The sequence below is a fragment of the Trachymyrmex septentrionalis genome, unplaced genomic scaffold (genome assembly GCF_001594115.1).
Source record: "Trachymyrmex septentrionalis isolate Tsep2-gDNA-1 unplaced genomic scaffold, Tsep1.0 scaffold123, whole genome shotgun sequence".
NCBI classification, from domain to species: Eukaryota; Metazoa; Arthropoda; class Insecta; order Hymenoptera; family Formicidae; genus Trachymyrmex; species Trachymyrmex septentrionalis.
In genome coordinates this window covers 93,043-107,688 of record NW_017304363.1, presented here as the reverse complement: position 1 = coordinate 107,688, position 14,646 = coordinate 93,043, and the positions used below count along the sequence as shown (strand labels likewise).

The 14,646-nt window shown below is 36.9% G+C and overlaps 1 protein-coding gene across 4 annotated transcripts in view; it reads left to right on the top strand.

The window, feature by feature from the left end:
• Positions 1-14,640, top strand: part of LOC108755596 (alpha-catulin) — a 54,689-nt gene extending 40,049 nt beyond the window's left edge. For 2 of the 4 annotated variants that reach the window (XR_001939779.1, XR_001939780.1), the window contains exons 3-12: positions 1,671-1,948; positions 2,056-2,298; positions 4,134-4,397; positions 4,785-5,036; positions 5,544-5,703; positions 5,778-5,896; positions 6,040-6,369; positions 9,783-9,989; positions 10,590-11,089; positions 12,735-12,808. Coding sequence is in view for 2 of the 4 variants with exons in the window: in XM_018498717.1 (XP_018354219.1) it covers positions 1,671-1,948; positions 2,056-2,298; positions 4,134-4,397; positions 4,785-5,036; positions 5,544-5,703; positions 5,778-5,896; positions 6,040-6,369; positions 9,783-9,989; positions 10,590-10,985 (2,249 nt within the window). In the remaining 2 variants the exon portion in view is untranslated. Of the gene's footprint in view, positions 1-1,670; positions 1,949-2,055; positions 2,299-4,133; positions 4,398-4,784; positions 5,037-5,543; positions 5,704-5,777; positions 5,897-6,039; positions 6,370-9,782; positions 9,990-10,589; positions 11,131-12,734 lie in introns of those variants that run through there. The other 2 variants (XM_018498727.1, XM_018498717.1) reach the window with 2 other exon arrangements.
• The last annotated feature ends 6 nt before the right edge of the window (positions 14,641-14,646 follow it).

Below are 14,646 nucleotides of genomic sequence, written 5' to 3'. Positions count from 1 at the left end.
ATATATATATACCATATTTTTGTAGTTATTCAAACTGCGCGTCGAAATTTCATTGATTTCACAGTTAAATTACATTGACATGCAAATTCTGAATTCGGTTCAAGTCCTGGCCGAGGTAATATTTTTCGCAATAAATTTATTTAAAATTTTTCAGCACATTAACACCCTTATAATATGATATCGGATTGAGAAGATTGAGAATTTGCTTGTCAATTTAATTTAACTTGTGATATTATTGCAGTAGTTTAATTGCGTTTGATGAAGTCCGGAAAAATAGGCTTAAATGTGCTTATAATTAAGTATTAAATTATATACATATAGTATATACAATAATTAATTTTGAAGTTTGCAACACACTGTTGAAACGAAGAAGAATGAAGCAGTGCTTTTCTCGTTAACTAATGAGAAAAGTATCCATCAAGTAAAACGATGAACAAGTTCTACTGAATAAGAGTAATAATGCGCAGTGGCCTATGAGAATAGCTTATAAACATTGAGTTGATGAAGAAACTATTCGAAAGAGTAAATTAATGAATAAAATTTATTTACATAGATAAGCGACATGAACAATAGAACATGGTTTATAGGGGATTTGTGTAGATATACATAAATTTATTCCGTTAAACGCCCACAATCAGCGTTTTCTCATAATTATTCAATATAAAGGAATAAATAGAACTGATTATAATCAATTGTTCTCTCATCGATTCTCCCTGTAATATAATAGTTTTCCTTTAGGACATCGAGTTTCTAATGGCGATAAACAATTAATGATAATAGATGATAATAGCCAGCGGTAATATTGTGTTTCGCGTTAATTACGGCTTTCTAATTTCGAAAATAATTATTTAATAACACAGAACACCTCTCATGTCTCATACTCGAAGAGTTTCCAATCGATAACGATATTATTAGAAAACGTTATGCACAAATGCAACTTACAAAAAGCTCTTTAATGTAGATTTTTATGCTAATTTCTGTCAATATTATATTGCTAGGAAAAGCCAAGAACAATTTTTTATCATTATTTTTTATCATCACTATCAATAAATTGTATATACCAATTAATGTTAATTACTCTTAATTTCATTCTATGACTCTTTTAATGTTGGATATTATAGACTTATTTAAAAAATATTGGCTTTAAAATTACAGTTAGTAAAGTTCAAATAAAAAGATAAAAGAATTAGTTAATGTTTCCATTTCAATACGTTCAGAAATGTAAATATACAATGCTGTGTATTTTCTGTTTAAATTTTCCTATAATTTCTTAACGATAAGCTTAATTAAGTATTGACATTTTTTAGTTTAGATAAGATAGCGAATGTGCGAAGTATAACTAATTACGATCATTCAAGAGCACTCAATTACTCGTCGTCGTACTTAAGTCAAGAAGCTCGGTCATAATTAAATCAGTTACTCCGATTGTACGGTGACACACGATAAAAAGGCGGGATGTATAATTCATTAGTATTCCTTGTCCATCACACTCGCTCAAAATTCGTCCGATTTCTCTCTCTCTCTCTCTCTCTCTCTCTCTCTTCTCTTTCAAGAATTAAATCTTACAGTGGAATAAGTAGAAAGGACTATTATTTTACACATATTTTAACTTCTACAGATATACATACATTATAAAATTAGACAATGCAATCCGATTGTGTTACATTTAGGCTCAGCAATCGAGAAATTATGCGAATGTGCCTTGGAAGACAGCTTGGCTGACCGAGGTTCCGTCGTAAGAGCTGCCAGATGTCTCCTAGGCTCAGTGACAAAAGTCCTCCTCCTGGCAGACATCGTCGTGGTCAATCAATTGCTTCATGCCAAGGATAAGGTCGCCCGCAGTCTCGGTCGCCTCGAAAGTGTCTCGAATTTCACAGAATTCGTCAAGGCGTTTAGCCAATTTGGAGGAGAGATGGTCGAGTTGGCACATTTAACGGGTGATCGTCAGGTGAGATTTATTTCTTGCAAATCAATATTTCATTCATGAAATTTTATATTAATTTTCATTATAGTATATACCGTGACTGAATTAAACTTTTTACACTGTATTTTCAGAATGATCTGAAAGACGAGAGGCGACGCGCGCAAATGGCAGCGGCCCGACAAGTATTAGAGAGAAGCACCATGATGCTACTCACCTCCAGCAAGACGTGTCTAAGGCACCCCGAATGTCCATCCGCTAAGGAGAACAGAGACACCGTTTTTTGCCAAATGAGAAGAGCGATGGATCTGATACATTACGTTGTCAAGGACGGAGTATTAGACTGTAGCGAATCTCAATCCTACTCGAATTCACAGGTAAGCTGTCTATTTCAAGAATACTTTATAAACGCTCATAAATGATGAAAACATTTACCACTCAACATCGTTAAAATTAATTGAATAAAGCTAAAAGAATAATCAAATTGTGAAATTATACAATAATAGTTTTTTCGATATTTATCTATTCACGATCTATTAATCTACGGAACAAAATAGCGAACTATTTAAATTCATATAAAAATACCCAGACAACACGCAATGTCTACAAGATGTCTTTATGATGTCTTTTAAATAACTTTTAAACATGTATTATACATATATTCCAAAAGTGGTTTTCATCACGTCTTTTAAACATGCACGTTGTTTGAGTAACGAGAAAATAATTATCGATATCAATATTCTCGCGTTAAAGCTTGTCAAGAAACACTATAATAATCGCAATTGCCAAATAAGCCTCTCATTATTATGCTACAGCGAGAATACATATCCATATTGTAGGGATTAAAAAAGCAATACGTGATAAAATGTTTCTGAAAATCTTGGAAACGTTCCAAAGAGCCTTTGCCCGCCAAATTGTGATTTACAAATCCTAATATGCGATTTAAATGACCTTGAGTCGCGATCCATTGCCGTAACAGAAGTTGTAAACGAGATATCGAAATGATCTTAGTACGACTCGAGAAACCCATAAATATAATAGCACGTCTGGCCTGGTGAAATCGATAAGCCGTGGTCGAAGATGGTATATAGGAGAATCAATGGAATATGTCCTACAAATATCAATGGACTACGATTGCATACCATCCACATAATCGATTATTATTTCGTGACGATGATTATATCGGTTTTGATAAATTTGTGATCGCTAATCATTCATATATCGTTAATACGGAGGATTATTTAAATATTTTTAAATAATCTTCCGTATTAAGTACATTTTAATATATTTATTATTTGCATTTATATAATGAAAAAAATTAACAGTGTAAAGCTACCGAAAGAAAACCTATATAATGAGAAATTGGAAGCAAAATATGCGATAAAAAAATTCCGTTCACGGAATTAAAAAACGAATTATTTAATGCCGAAATTATTACATACTCGTACATAGATAGAGTGTAAATCATAAATCATCCCATGCAAATTTTATGTTAAAATTAAAAATTGGATATAAAAAATTAAATTGTGATAGTGCTGGCGAAATTTTGTGGTTGCATAAAAAGTGTACATATTCAACAGTTATCCAAAAGCAACGATGAAAAGTTTTCACCGCAGGAGAAAAATTGTTGCATTATAAATAACATGGTCATTATAAAGAATATGAATGGTTATTCGCATCATGCCAAATTGTGCACCAACATTTATATATCGATACTTCGACGCGCGATGCTTTCATCTCGTACCAGATTTCTTTTAGCGTGAAATAAATGAGGGGAAATATTTCATGTATTACCGACACTTCCGAAAACCTCTCGAGTCTTTGAAGAAACAACGCGAGAGATACTGTCGGGTCACGCTGAACAATCTTTACCCGTAGAAAAATATATCCTTACATTTTACCCTCAAGTACTATCCACTTTCCATGCGACATAATCGATTTTGAAGTGATTGTAGACAACCTGGCCAAGTGGGACGGCGTGTCCCAAACGTGACATCTCTAAAAGATTTAATATTATTTGTGTCATATCTAATATTCTAAGCCAGAGTATAAGTCTTTTCCAACATTATAAAATATAAGTGTACGAAAAACTCTAGACTCGTTATATGTGCAATTATTTTAAAATATTTAAATAATTAAGATGTTCAGAGAAAGGTATATTTGCTACATTTTTTAAGAAAAATATTTCTTCGACGACTGCCATTACTTGCAGAGTCCGCAGCAGGAAGACTGGGACAGCAGTACCGTTTGCTCAGCTTTGAAACACTTCGAAAGGCTCGTCGAAACAACGAGGATGACCCTGCTAGGACCGGGTTGTCGCGAAACACTTACATCAGCGCTTGAAACAGTGGTCGAGAGGACACAAGACTTCACCGACAGCGCTTATACGAGTCACGAGCACAGAGAAAATATTCTCCTGCTTTGTGATCGCGCGAAACTCGAGCTCAATACACTCTTACGGATCGGCAATAGTATGGTGAGTCCATAAAGTTTACTCTATTTTAGAAAAAAAAAAAAATGCGCGCGATTAAATATTTAATAATACTTAATAATATCGTGTGAGAATGCGCGAAAAATCTTAGTACTATTGATTGTGATAAGACTTGTAAAGTGAAAATAATAACATAATAAAATGTAAATCATGTAAAAGGGATAAAAAGCTAATTAAAAGTCTGCGCGGTTGGTGCGCTATAACGATAATATTAAAACTAGCTTACCAAAAACAAATTAGCTTGCGATAAATTCTATCTGGTAAAAATAACCGAATATGTTTCGAATAACATAATCGGAATAAAAAATATTCCCTAAATAAATCGAACATGAAATAATAAAGTGTGAAATGACGAATATCGTGTTCCATCAGAATTACGAGGGCGGCGGGGGTTCACCTAGCTCGGAAATGGAACAAGCGGTGATGGGTGTGTTACGGGCGACTAGAGACCTTCGCCAGCAACTCAGCGCGACGACGATGGAACAGGCCGGCGATCTTGGCCAAGTGACAAAAGCCGGGCAGGAACTCGTGTCAACGATCAGAAATCTCGCGTTGGCCAATGACATCGACCGTCTACAGGAGAGCAGCGACAGGTTTCACGAGTATATCGAACACATTCTCGAAGTAAGCTCTCAGACGTGGCCCACGCACCGAGTGTCCGCGTTCGCGTGCACGCGCATTCTAAGTTCAAAGTCCACGAATAACCAGAGTTCTTTTCGAAGAATATTATTGAATTACGAAATCGACTTGCACATTTCTCACAGCAAAAATGCGCATGCCTTAATTTTGCATTGAGTTGGTTCTAAGACACGATATTGATTTCTGAAGCATAGTGCGCAATGATTACATTCGTCATTTCCAGATTGCAATCAGTCGCAGCAAATCCTAATTGGATTTATTTTCACGTCTAACTTTAAGTGGATTAGACCACCTAGTTCATTACTCATATCTGATCTATTAACAATAAATCTCTGCGACTTTAAAGTGATTTACCAATACACATAAAAATTACTATACACAATGCACATAAAAATTGGAATAATGGTTATTTCTTTATCGATATATGGTCTTTGAATAAAAATGTTTATTCTTGGAGTAGTTGGAATTATTGCACATTATTCTTCCTTTTAGGTATGCAAACTTCTAAGACACGTTGCGCTTTCGGAATCGTTGCAAGTGTCGGCCAAGTTCACGGAGATCAACTTAAGAATATATGGTCCTCAGGTCGTAACGGCCGCGCACACGTTAGCTAGGCATCCCACCAGTAAGATAGCCAAGGAAAATCTCGAAGGTAAGTCATATAAACGCTTTAATAGCCCATTAAATTTGCAACAATGATTGCTAATGTTTTTGTATATCTCACAGTATTTGCTGACATGTGGCAGTGGCTCATGACTGATGTAACGACAGTAGCGAAAGATGTTTTGGAACTCAGTCAAAACCGGCCAGAGAAGCAGGTTTACATGTCTTTACCGCGGCCAGGGGTACGCACAATCATCTCAATAAACGATCTCTCAATACATTCTATATCATATGTACAAATTTAAAAAAAGTCAAGAAAAACTCTCCACTTGAGTTGTCTCTCTCATTAAATATAATGAAATAAACGGTATACGCTTTATTTTAGAAACATGGCACGACGAGTAAACCGCTAAAACCAGTACGGTTGGACAGCGAGGAGCAGGCAAAGATCGCTAAGGCAGGACTCGAGATGAAATTGATAACCTCGGAGATGGATGCCGAGACGGAAAAGTGGCAGGAGAGCGGAAGCGCTCTAGAAGAGAACAACGACATCGTGAAGCGGGCGAAGAATATGTCGTCGATGGCATTCTCGATGTACCAATTCACGCGAGGCGAAGGCGCCCTGAAGACCACCCAGGACCTATTCACCCAAGCTGAGTATTTCGCCGAAGAGGCAAACAGATTGTACAAGGTTGTGAGACAATTCAGTTACCAGGTACGTAGCGGCCGGCTAATACGCCGATGTAGATCGAAAGAGAGATGACACACGTTTTTTTAATTGGACTGATGTTGATATATCTATATATCATCCTTACTTCTATAATCATTCTTTTACCATTGTTTATTATACGGACTCTATATTGGACTTGATTCCGCGTTTCTTGATCCTCGCTATATTGGAAATCTTTTTCACTTATACATTCGCTATTGAGTTTTCGTTTCTTCGTAAGTCGCAACGTCGAAGCTGCATCAAGTCTGCATCGAAAATTTACTTATATCTTAATCCATGCTAATATTTTTACAAATATTTAATGGTAGATGTGCTAACAATAATTATTGCTACTTTAACGTTCGATAAGAAAAATTTCATCATACGTAGAAATGTAGAAATATTCGCATATTTTTCATATCATAATACCTTCAAAGTAGATACATGTTGATATGTTGAAATACAAGATGAATAAAAAGTCCCGGACACCGATGAAATATCTCGAAACTAAGCATTTCCGAAAGAAATTGTTTCCTACAAAAGTTGTAGGGTTTTAAATGATCTATCCACTGAGTCAATCTGATCTTGGATGGCGTCGCCAAGGTCAGGTCAAGGTCACATTGATTTTTTTTAACGACACGCCCTATTTTTCATTCCAGAATTGAATAGCTGGCGCGTCAAGAGCTTTTCAAAACACTACAGTAAAGTTATTTTTCATAAAGTACTTTTCGAGTTATGAGGCTTGAAAGTTACAGCACCACTGGTATTAACATTACGCAAGATATCTGGCCGACGACTAAAACCTCTTGAATGTTGTTCAGGATCATGTCCTGAATAACATTTGTTAAGATCAAGGCGATTGGAGATTCCTCTTATTTTCATTTTTCCACTAAAAATTCATTTTTACGTATAAATGAAAATAAGAGGTATAACATCCAATGATCTTTATTCTGACAAATGTTATTCAGAATATGATCCTGAACATTCAAAAGCCGTCGGTCGAACAACACCTTGCGTAATCCTAATGCCGGCAATACTATAACTTTCAAGCTTTATAACTCGAAAAGTATTACAGAAAGTATTTATAAAAAATAACTTTACTTACTTAAATCGATGCGACCTTAATCTGACTTGCCATCCGATGCCACAAGTCAGATTGATCAGCCACTAGATCAGTGAATAGATCATTTAAAACCCTACAACTTTGTAGGAAATATTTCTTTCGAAAATACTTAATTTTCGAGATATTTCACCGGTCCGGGACTTTTTACTCATGTACACTACTTGATTTCAATTGAATTTTATTATAAAGTTTAATTTCTGATTGTTTCAAGAGATGATTGCTTAAAAAAGAAATCAATAATATTTCGTAATTTTTTTCAGTAGATAGATGATACAAATTTAAAAATTAGAATAAGTAATTTAACTTTTTAACAAGTATAAAAATAGAAAATATTAATTGAAAGCGCTAGCTTACTACCTTGTTATTATTTTATTTTATGCTACTATAAATGTAGCTTCCAGACCAGAAGTAGCTTCGACATGCGTTATTAGCATTAGACATGTTCGAATTAACACGTTTGCTACCCTCTTTCGAACCCTTCCTAGCTAGGCCGAATATAGTCACCTGAAACCACTTTGGTCTCTCTTTATACTCTTCTTAAGAGAAACAACAAGACGCTAACCTTGTAATATATTCTGTATTATATACAATCCTTTTTATACCCTCGCTCTTGAATGCCTCCATCCAGGTAACTTTTTCTCTCTTTACTTTAGACCCTTTTGAACTAATAGATATCATTTTCGCCCTAACAAATCATTCTCATTGTCATATATATATATACATATATATATATATGTATGTATATATAGCACTCACTTTCTCAGCGTCAATGTTCTACTGTTGTTGGGTGTTGTCATTACATTTGTATATACTATGTTTGTATTGCTATGCAACATCACGCACGTAAATTTTCTTATTGATCATTACGAATAGCATAGAAAATTGTTTTATATAAAAGATAAGCAAATATAAAGATGGAAACGGTTAGAAAAATTGACATTTAAGAAAACACTATTTCAAGTCACCGCAAAAAAAACTGACGTGACGATTCAGTACTCATATGAGACTCAAGTACCTACAAGTATAATTTACATTCAAAAACTCAAACTCTAAATTTTTTATTTGTATTATAATTGTCAGTGTACGATTTAAATAAGTTTCGAAGATTGGAGCAATTTTCGCGTATATCATGTCATTTAAATTGTCACAATGAACGTTTATGATTTTGTTAGTAAATCTATTTTATGTACATACATTTACAACTTTTTTCGTACGATTAGTAAGGTGTGTTTTAGATGCTACGGGAATGCTTCCGTCTATGGACGACGTCTATGTGCATTGTGGTCCCTCTCCTTCCACTATCTGGGGCATGAGTATTATGTCTCACAATTTTTGCTAGCTTCCTTCATCAAATATGTTTTATCAAACCGAGTATCAAACAATATTCATCAATAAATATCTACATAATTAAATATTTCAGATATTAAAAATTAAATCTTTAAAAAAGTTAAAATCTGAGGAACTTTTCTGTTTTTTTCTCGAAAATCACTTGATCGTTAATTCTTTGGTAATTAATTCATTAACATTTGGTAATTAATATTGTCTCGAAAAAATACAATTCATGAAGTAAGCTTGCAAAATAATCAGGTCTGTACTATTTCACTGCCACTTCACACAGTTACTTTAATATCTATATCAAGAAATCTTTTACGTGCCGTTGAAAGTTTTGCATTGTGTTTTCCTAGGACAGATAGACGATCTTTCTGTTAACTTCTTAGATGTAAACTTCTGAGTATCTACGATACTCGTATTACAAAGTATTTATTATTAGTCATTTAATAAACTATCACAACAATAGAATCAAGCATCTTGCTTTACAGAAATGCTCTTTAAGAAATGCTAAATATATACAGAAGTAATATCGCAAGGTAAATACGTACAAAAATTTTCAACGATTGTTAATCTATACTACATTATTTATCTATACTATATTATCTATATTTACATTATTTATTTTATGATGAATCCAGAGAGAAAATATAGTAGCACATGTTGTAAATTATTTGTTTAAACTTATATGTATTTAAATGTCTTAATATGAAAATTATTATTAAAAAATAAAATATAATTCTTAGAGACATACAACATATCGAAAATATATACCATAAAATTTTAATTTTAAATAATTTTATTTTGATATATATACTATTTTACAAATTATTTTTATCAATAATTAATAAATTCTACATATTAAATACTTTTATGTATGATGGGCCGTTGAAAATTAAATATGAACGAGTTTATTTTGCGATACGAACGAAAACATAAGTTTGTATACGATGTTACATGGGTGCAGGTACCAGGCGGACCACATAAGAAAGACCTCTTGGAAAATTTGGATAGAGTGCCGACTTACGTTCAACAACTGCAATTCACCGTGAAGAATCCTACCGTCGGCAAGGCCGCCACTTTTACAAAGGTCGACAATGTCATACAAGAAACAAAAAATCTCATGAATGTGATCTCGAAGGTGGTCACAACGTGTTTCGTCTGCGCCACAAAGGTGAGCCATGAGAATACTTTATATACCCGATCTATCTATTTTCTGAATGAACGAAGACATGTTTTTGCGGGAATTTCTTTTATAACTGAGGTCGCCTGTATTGCATGAGTTTATATATGATCTAAGAGAAAAGGAAGAAAGTATAATATTTTATTCATAGTACCTCACCCATGTTTCTCGCTGACATTAAAACGTCAGCGAGAATAGCAAATTTTACATTTTACAGGTAACTTTAGCCTTTTATATAAAACAATAATACATAGAGCGGGAATTATGACGAATGACATTGAAAATTATTTATGAAATAACATGAATTAAGAGATTGTGAAATTCTCTTCAGAGTGTATTAATCTGTGCGAATATTTGTTGTATCGAAATAATTAATTGCTATCGGCATGAAATATTGTCGTTACTTTTACGAAATTAATGTTACAAATAATTTGCGTTTTCATATCGTCAGATCGTTCTCATATCGTTTCAAGTATTCGCACAGATAAACCAAAATCGAAGAGGATTGTTCGAGCCACAGAGACGCGCGTTCAGGTGAAAAAGAAAATCGAGTGTACGTCTATCTCCTTCCATTCTATTCTCAATACCTAGCACAATCTCATCATGCCGCAATACATGGAGCTCAGCCCGACGACGGTGCCCGTCGGCCAGGCCGAAGAGGATTGTTTGTATCCGATTAGCCCACAATTGTTACCCTCCACGAGCCCTTACGTGCAACCCCATCCACTCACGTCCGCGCAATTTCACAATATCCTAAAACCACCCCCTAGCCTGAGCCTGTCCCTACTCCCCTTCAATTACAGCCCGGGACATCCCAATGCCGGGCTGTCCCGGAACTCTGGCTCCTTCGTGCATTCGTCCGTCTTACCGTACACGACGCCCGGAACGCAGCAGCCACCCTACTGCCTGCAGAATCTGCAGCTCCTCCAGCTGCAGCTACACCATGCACAACTGCAGCACTTAAGACACGCAACGCTACCGAGATAATAGCAGCCTCATGTAATACGTCGTGCCGTAGCACGTGGCACGTGACACTGTCGTTTCACGCGCACGCACGAACACGTCGAGAACACTACACGTTCTTCGTACAGGTTCGACCTTGGTTTCATTTCAGCTTCTTCGTTTTATTTCGTATCATCTGATATCTCAATCACGCTAGGAACCTCCAATCGTCGTAATTTCAATAACAGATTTCCACCGATAAAACCGGTTACTTTCTTTCTCGAGGATGCATAAGTTTCAGGATGCACAAAAAAAACGAAAGGTCATTTTCGCGAGCGTACGTAAGCTCGATAATTATTCAACTTTGAACTCGATCGAAAAATGTTTACGATATTACGACGAATTCATTTAGCTCCTGACTTCGCGGCTTATCAGTTATCTCTTTGCGTAAAGAAAAACTTTATCATAGCTGATGATCAACTTGATTCTTCGCAGCTTTTTTTCTTTCTTTTTATATAACTCGCGCGTGTTGCATCGATTTCGCTTCGATTATAACAATATTCCATAGCGCGATCCACGACAAATCCATCCACCTACTACTATGTAACAATAATTTATTTCAATTAATCCATTTTCCAGCTACTTTTACAGGAATGGCTACACCATGTATCTCGTAATGAAAAATCTAATATTTCTTCCTCCAATAATCTCTCAAATACTCTGACAAATATCATATATTTATAGAAAAATTATTATCAAGTATGTAAATTCGTAGTTTGATTCGCAATAAAATAATATTACATAAAGTGTAACATTGGACTAAAATTAATTCGTTCGATCTTTGTCGGAGTATACGATCCTTCTTAAATACACTAGATCACAGACTCGCCAAGTATGACGGCAAGAGCGTAAACAATGTCACACACAGCGCGTGACATCTTCTCAATATATATCTCTAATATATCTCTAATAACTTTCAAATGCTAAAACTTTAAAGTAACAATATTATCCTTCAATCTCGAAGCGAAAGCTCGTGGAAGAGGAATCACGTATGAATGAATTCCTTCGTGCCAGATTTTCATGCAAGATATTATTAGGTTGTTCGGAAAGTAATTTCGTTTTTTCCCAACAGAGGATTTATTGTATTTTTTCACAGCCAACTTCACACTTAAGTCGCATAATCATTATATATTTTGACAGCTGATATAGCAAGGCTTGCTTGTGAAGAAAGTTCGATTGATTCTACGCAGTAGTTTTTCGTTGGTGCCCTATCAAATATGAAAGGGAAAAGCAGCATTTTCGGCATATTTTACTTTTTTACTATCGAAAAGGTAAAAATGCTGTTCAAGCAAGAAAAAATTATCCGATGTGCATGGAGAAGATGTATTGACAGGACGCCAGTGCCAAAACTGGTTTGCAAAATTTCGATCCGGCAATTTTGATGTTGAAGATGCACCACGTTCTGGAAGGCCAGTTGAAGCTGATGAAGACACGATAAAGGCATTAATTGATGCAAACCGGCGAATAACAACTCGTGAGATCGCTGAGAGGTTAAATTTATCGAATTCGACCGTTCATGATCATTTGAAACGCGTCTGATTGAAAATCGTCTTTCATTATCATAAGAAAAAACGAAATTACTTTCCGAACAACCTAATACATATTCGGCTCGAGCTTTCGCTTCGAGAACGCCCCCCGCAAACGACCCGCGCGAGCCTGGGGAGGCTCGCTTATTATACCCTATGTATGTACCTCGTATAATAATCTATCTCGTCCTCTCGTACATCTTTTCAGTACAACCTGGATTTCCGAGGTCTGTCGGCGCGCGGGGCCGGCGGCTCGCCGTACAGGGGCGGAGAGGGCGGGGGAGCTGACGGCGACGGTGGCGGAGTTGGCGTCGACGGCAGCAAGACGGGCTCCGCCCCCGGCAGCGACCCGTCCGTCTGACAGTTTGGGATGGCCCGACGGGCCAAGGGGGACGCTCGCCGCACCCGGGTTTCTTTTCTGCTTTTCTAGGGAGAACCTCGCCTGCCCCACCCGACTCCATCAAAGCGACGTACACGTCGACCGGATGTGTCGCGGAATAGTCGTCAGGAACAACACTGTCGGCAAGTACCGCGACGACCGTGCGGGATACAGTATTCGGAGGTGCCTCGCCTGGGCCGGGATATGTTCGTCGCTCCGTCTTCGCGACGGAGGCGACGCACGTATTTGCGCGTAGTAGAACGAACGATATTCGGAACCTGTGCGTGAGGAAAGCGTTCCTCCTGGACGCCCTGATGATTTGGTTTGTAGCAGGTCGAAAGCAGGAGAACGGATTCAATTAAACGCCTTCGCGACGTAGAATGGGAACGGTCGCGAAAGTGTTGACTGTGGTAGAAGAATCCTGGTTGAAACGTTAGGATTGATCCAGTCCGCGGTGATACTCTCACATTTCGACCAGAGAGTATATAAGCAGTTAGTCTCAGTATTAATCAACGACTTATGATACGAAAAGGGGGTGCATGTACTTAAAATGTTGCAACGGTTCGATGTGCTTGGACAATCGTTTTTAAAGTGTAACGAAGATATACTTGGTCGACGTGTACGTTTCGCCAGATCGTTTAGCCGTATATATACTTTAACTTGTAATAACGAGAAACCAGATTTACACGCTTCCGCTGTTAGTGAGCGGGTCTCAGATGTACGCGTTTTTACTCCAAGCAAATGAGTTTGGGAGCACACATTTTATTTACACGGTCGAGTTCCGCCGTGCCACGCGTGGCGATCGAGGCGTGGGAAAGCGGAAAATCGAACCAAGTTGGAGTACCACGTGGAGTTGAGCGCGAAAGTGGCGGATGAAATGCGCGCGTCTATGTAGTTTTATGAAATTGCTCTTTGACCGCTCGATGTCGGATGATTACGTGATCCACGCTTTGATCGTTGGCAACACACCGGTGTAAGTGTCGCTACTGAAAATATCGAATAGCAAAAGCTGCTCGCGAGCAATGAAATTCATTTTTACATCTTACAATTAGTGTTTGTACAATTAATTGAATTATGTTTTCACGTTTCGGCTGTAAAATTTCTGAGAGTGAGGTTACGCTAAATATCGCGGCGTTACATTTCACTGCTACTACGTTAATAATAGCATTACTTGCCTGTTGTTACATTTTTGCACGCCGTCTTTAAGAGCATTCCGTAACGTACGTCGGTTTAATAAATTACAAACTTACAAAAGCTTCCAATGATTACGATTACGAACTCTAAGTCAATTCGTTTAACACGCAGTACGTTTTGTTACGACGCTAAGCTAAAGTCGCTCAATACTTTCGGCGTACAAGGAAGAACATATCTTGCAGATACTTGGATCTCATTTTCATTATCCTCGCGGCGAAACTTTTCCGCCAACACAACGGCTGCGCACAAACAAATCATTCTTCCATATCGAGAAGTTGGTGCAACGACAATAATTAACAAATGTCGATCGCAGTGCCTTTTAGGTGTGAAAAACTTTGTCGAAACTTTGCCGGGGTTCAACCTCAGCTCCCGAAGTGTTACGCCAACTTCGGTAAACAGATTATGCAGAGAGGAGCCTCTCGTATTATACTTGCAAGAAAATAGCAAAGATAATAGCTCGCGCATATACATACATCTGCATGACTTTAGCGCGTGATCGTCAAGGCGTACTGTATCCGCGAGAAGCTTAAAAGCTCTCTCTCTCTCT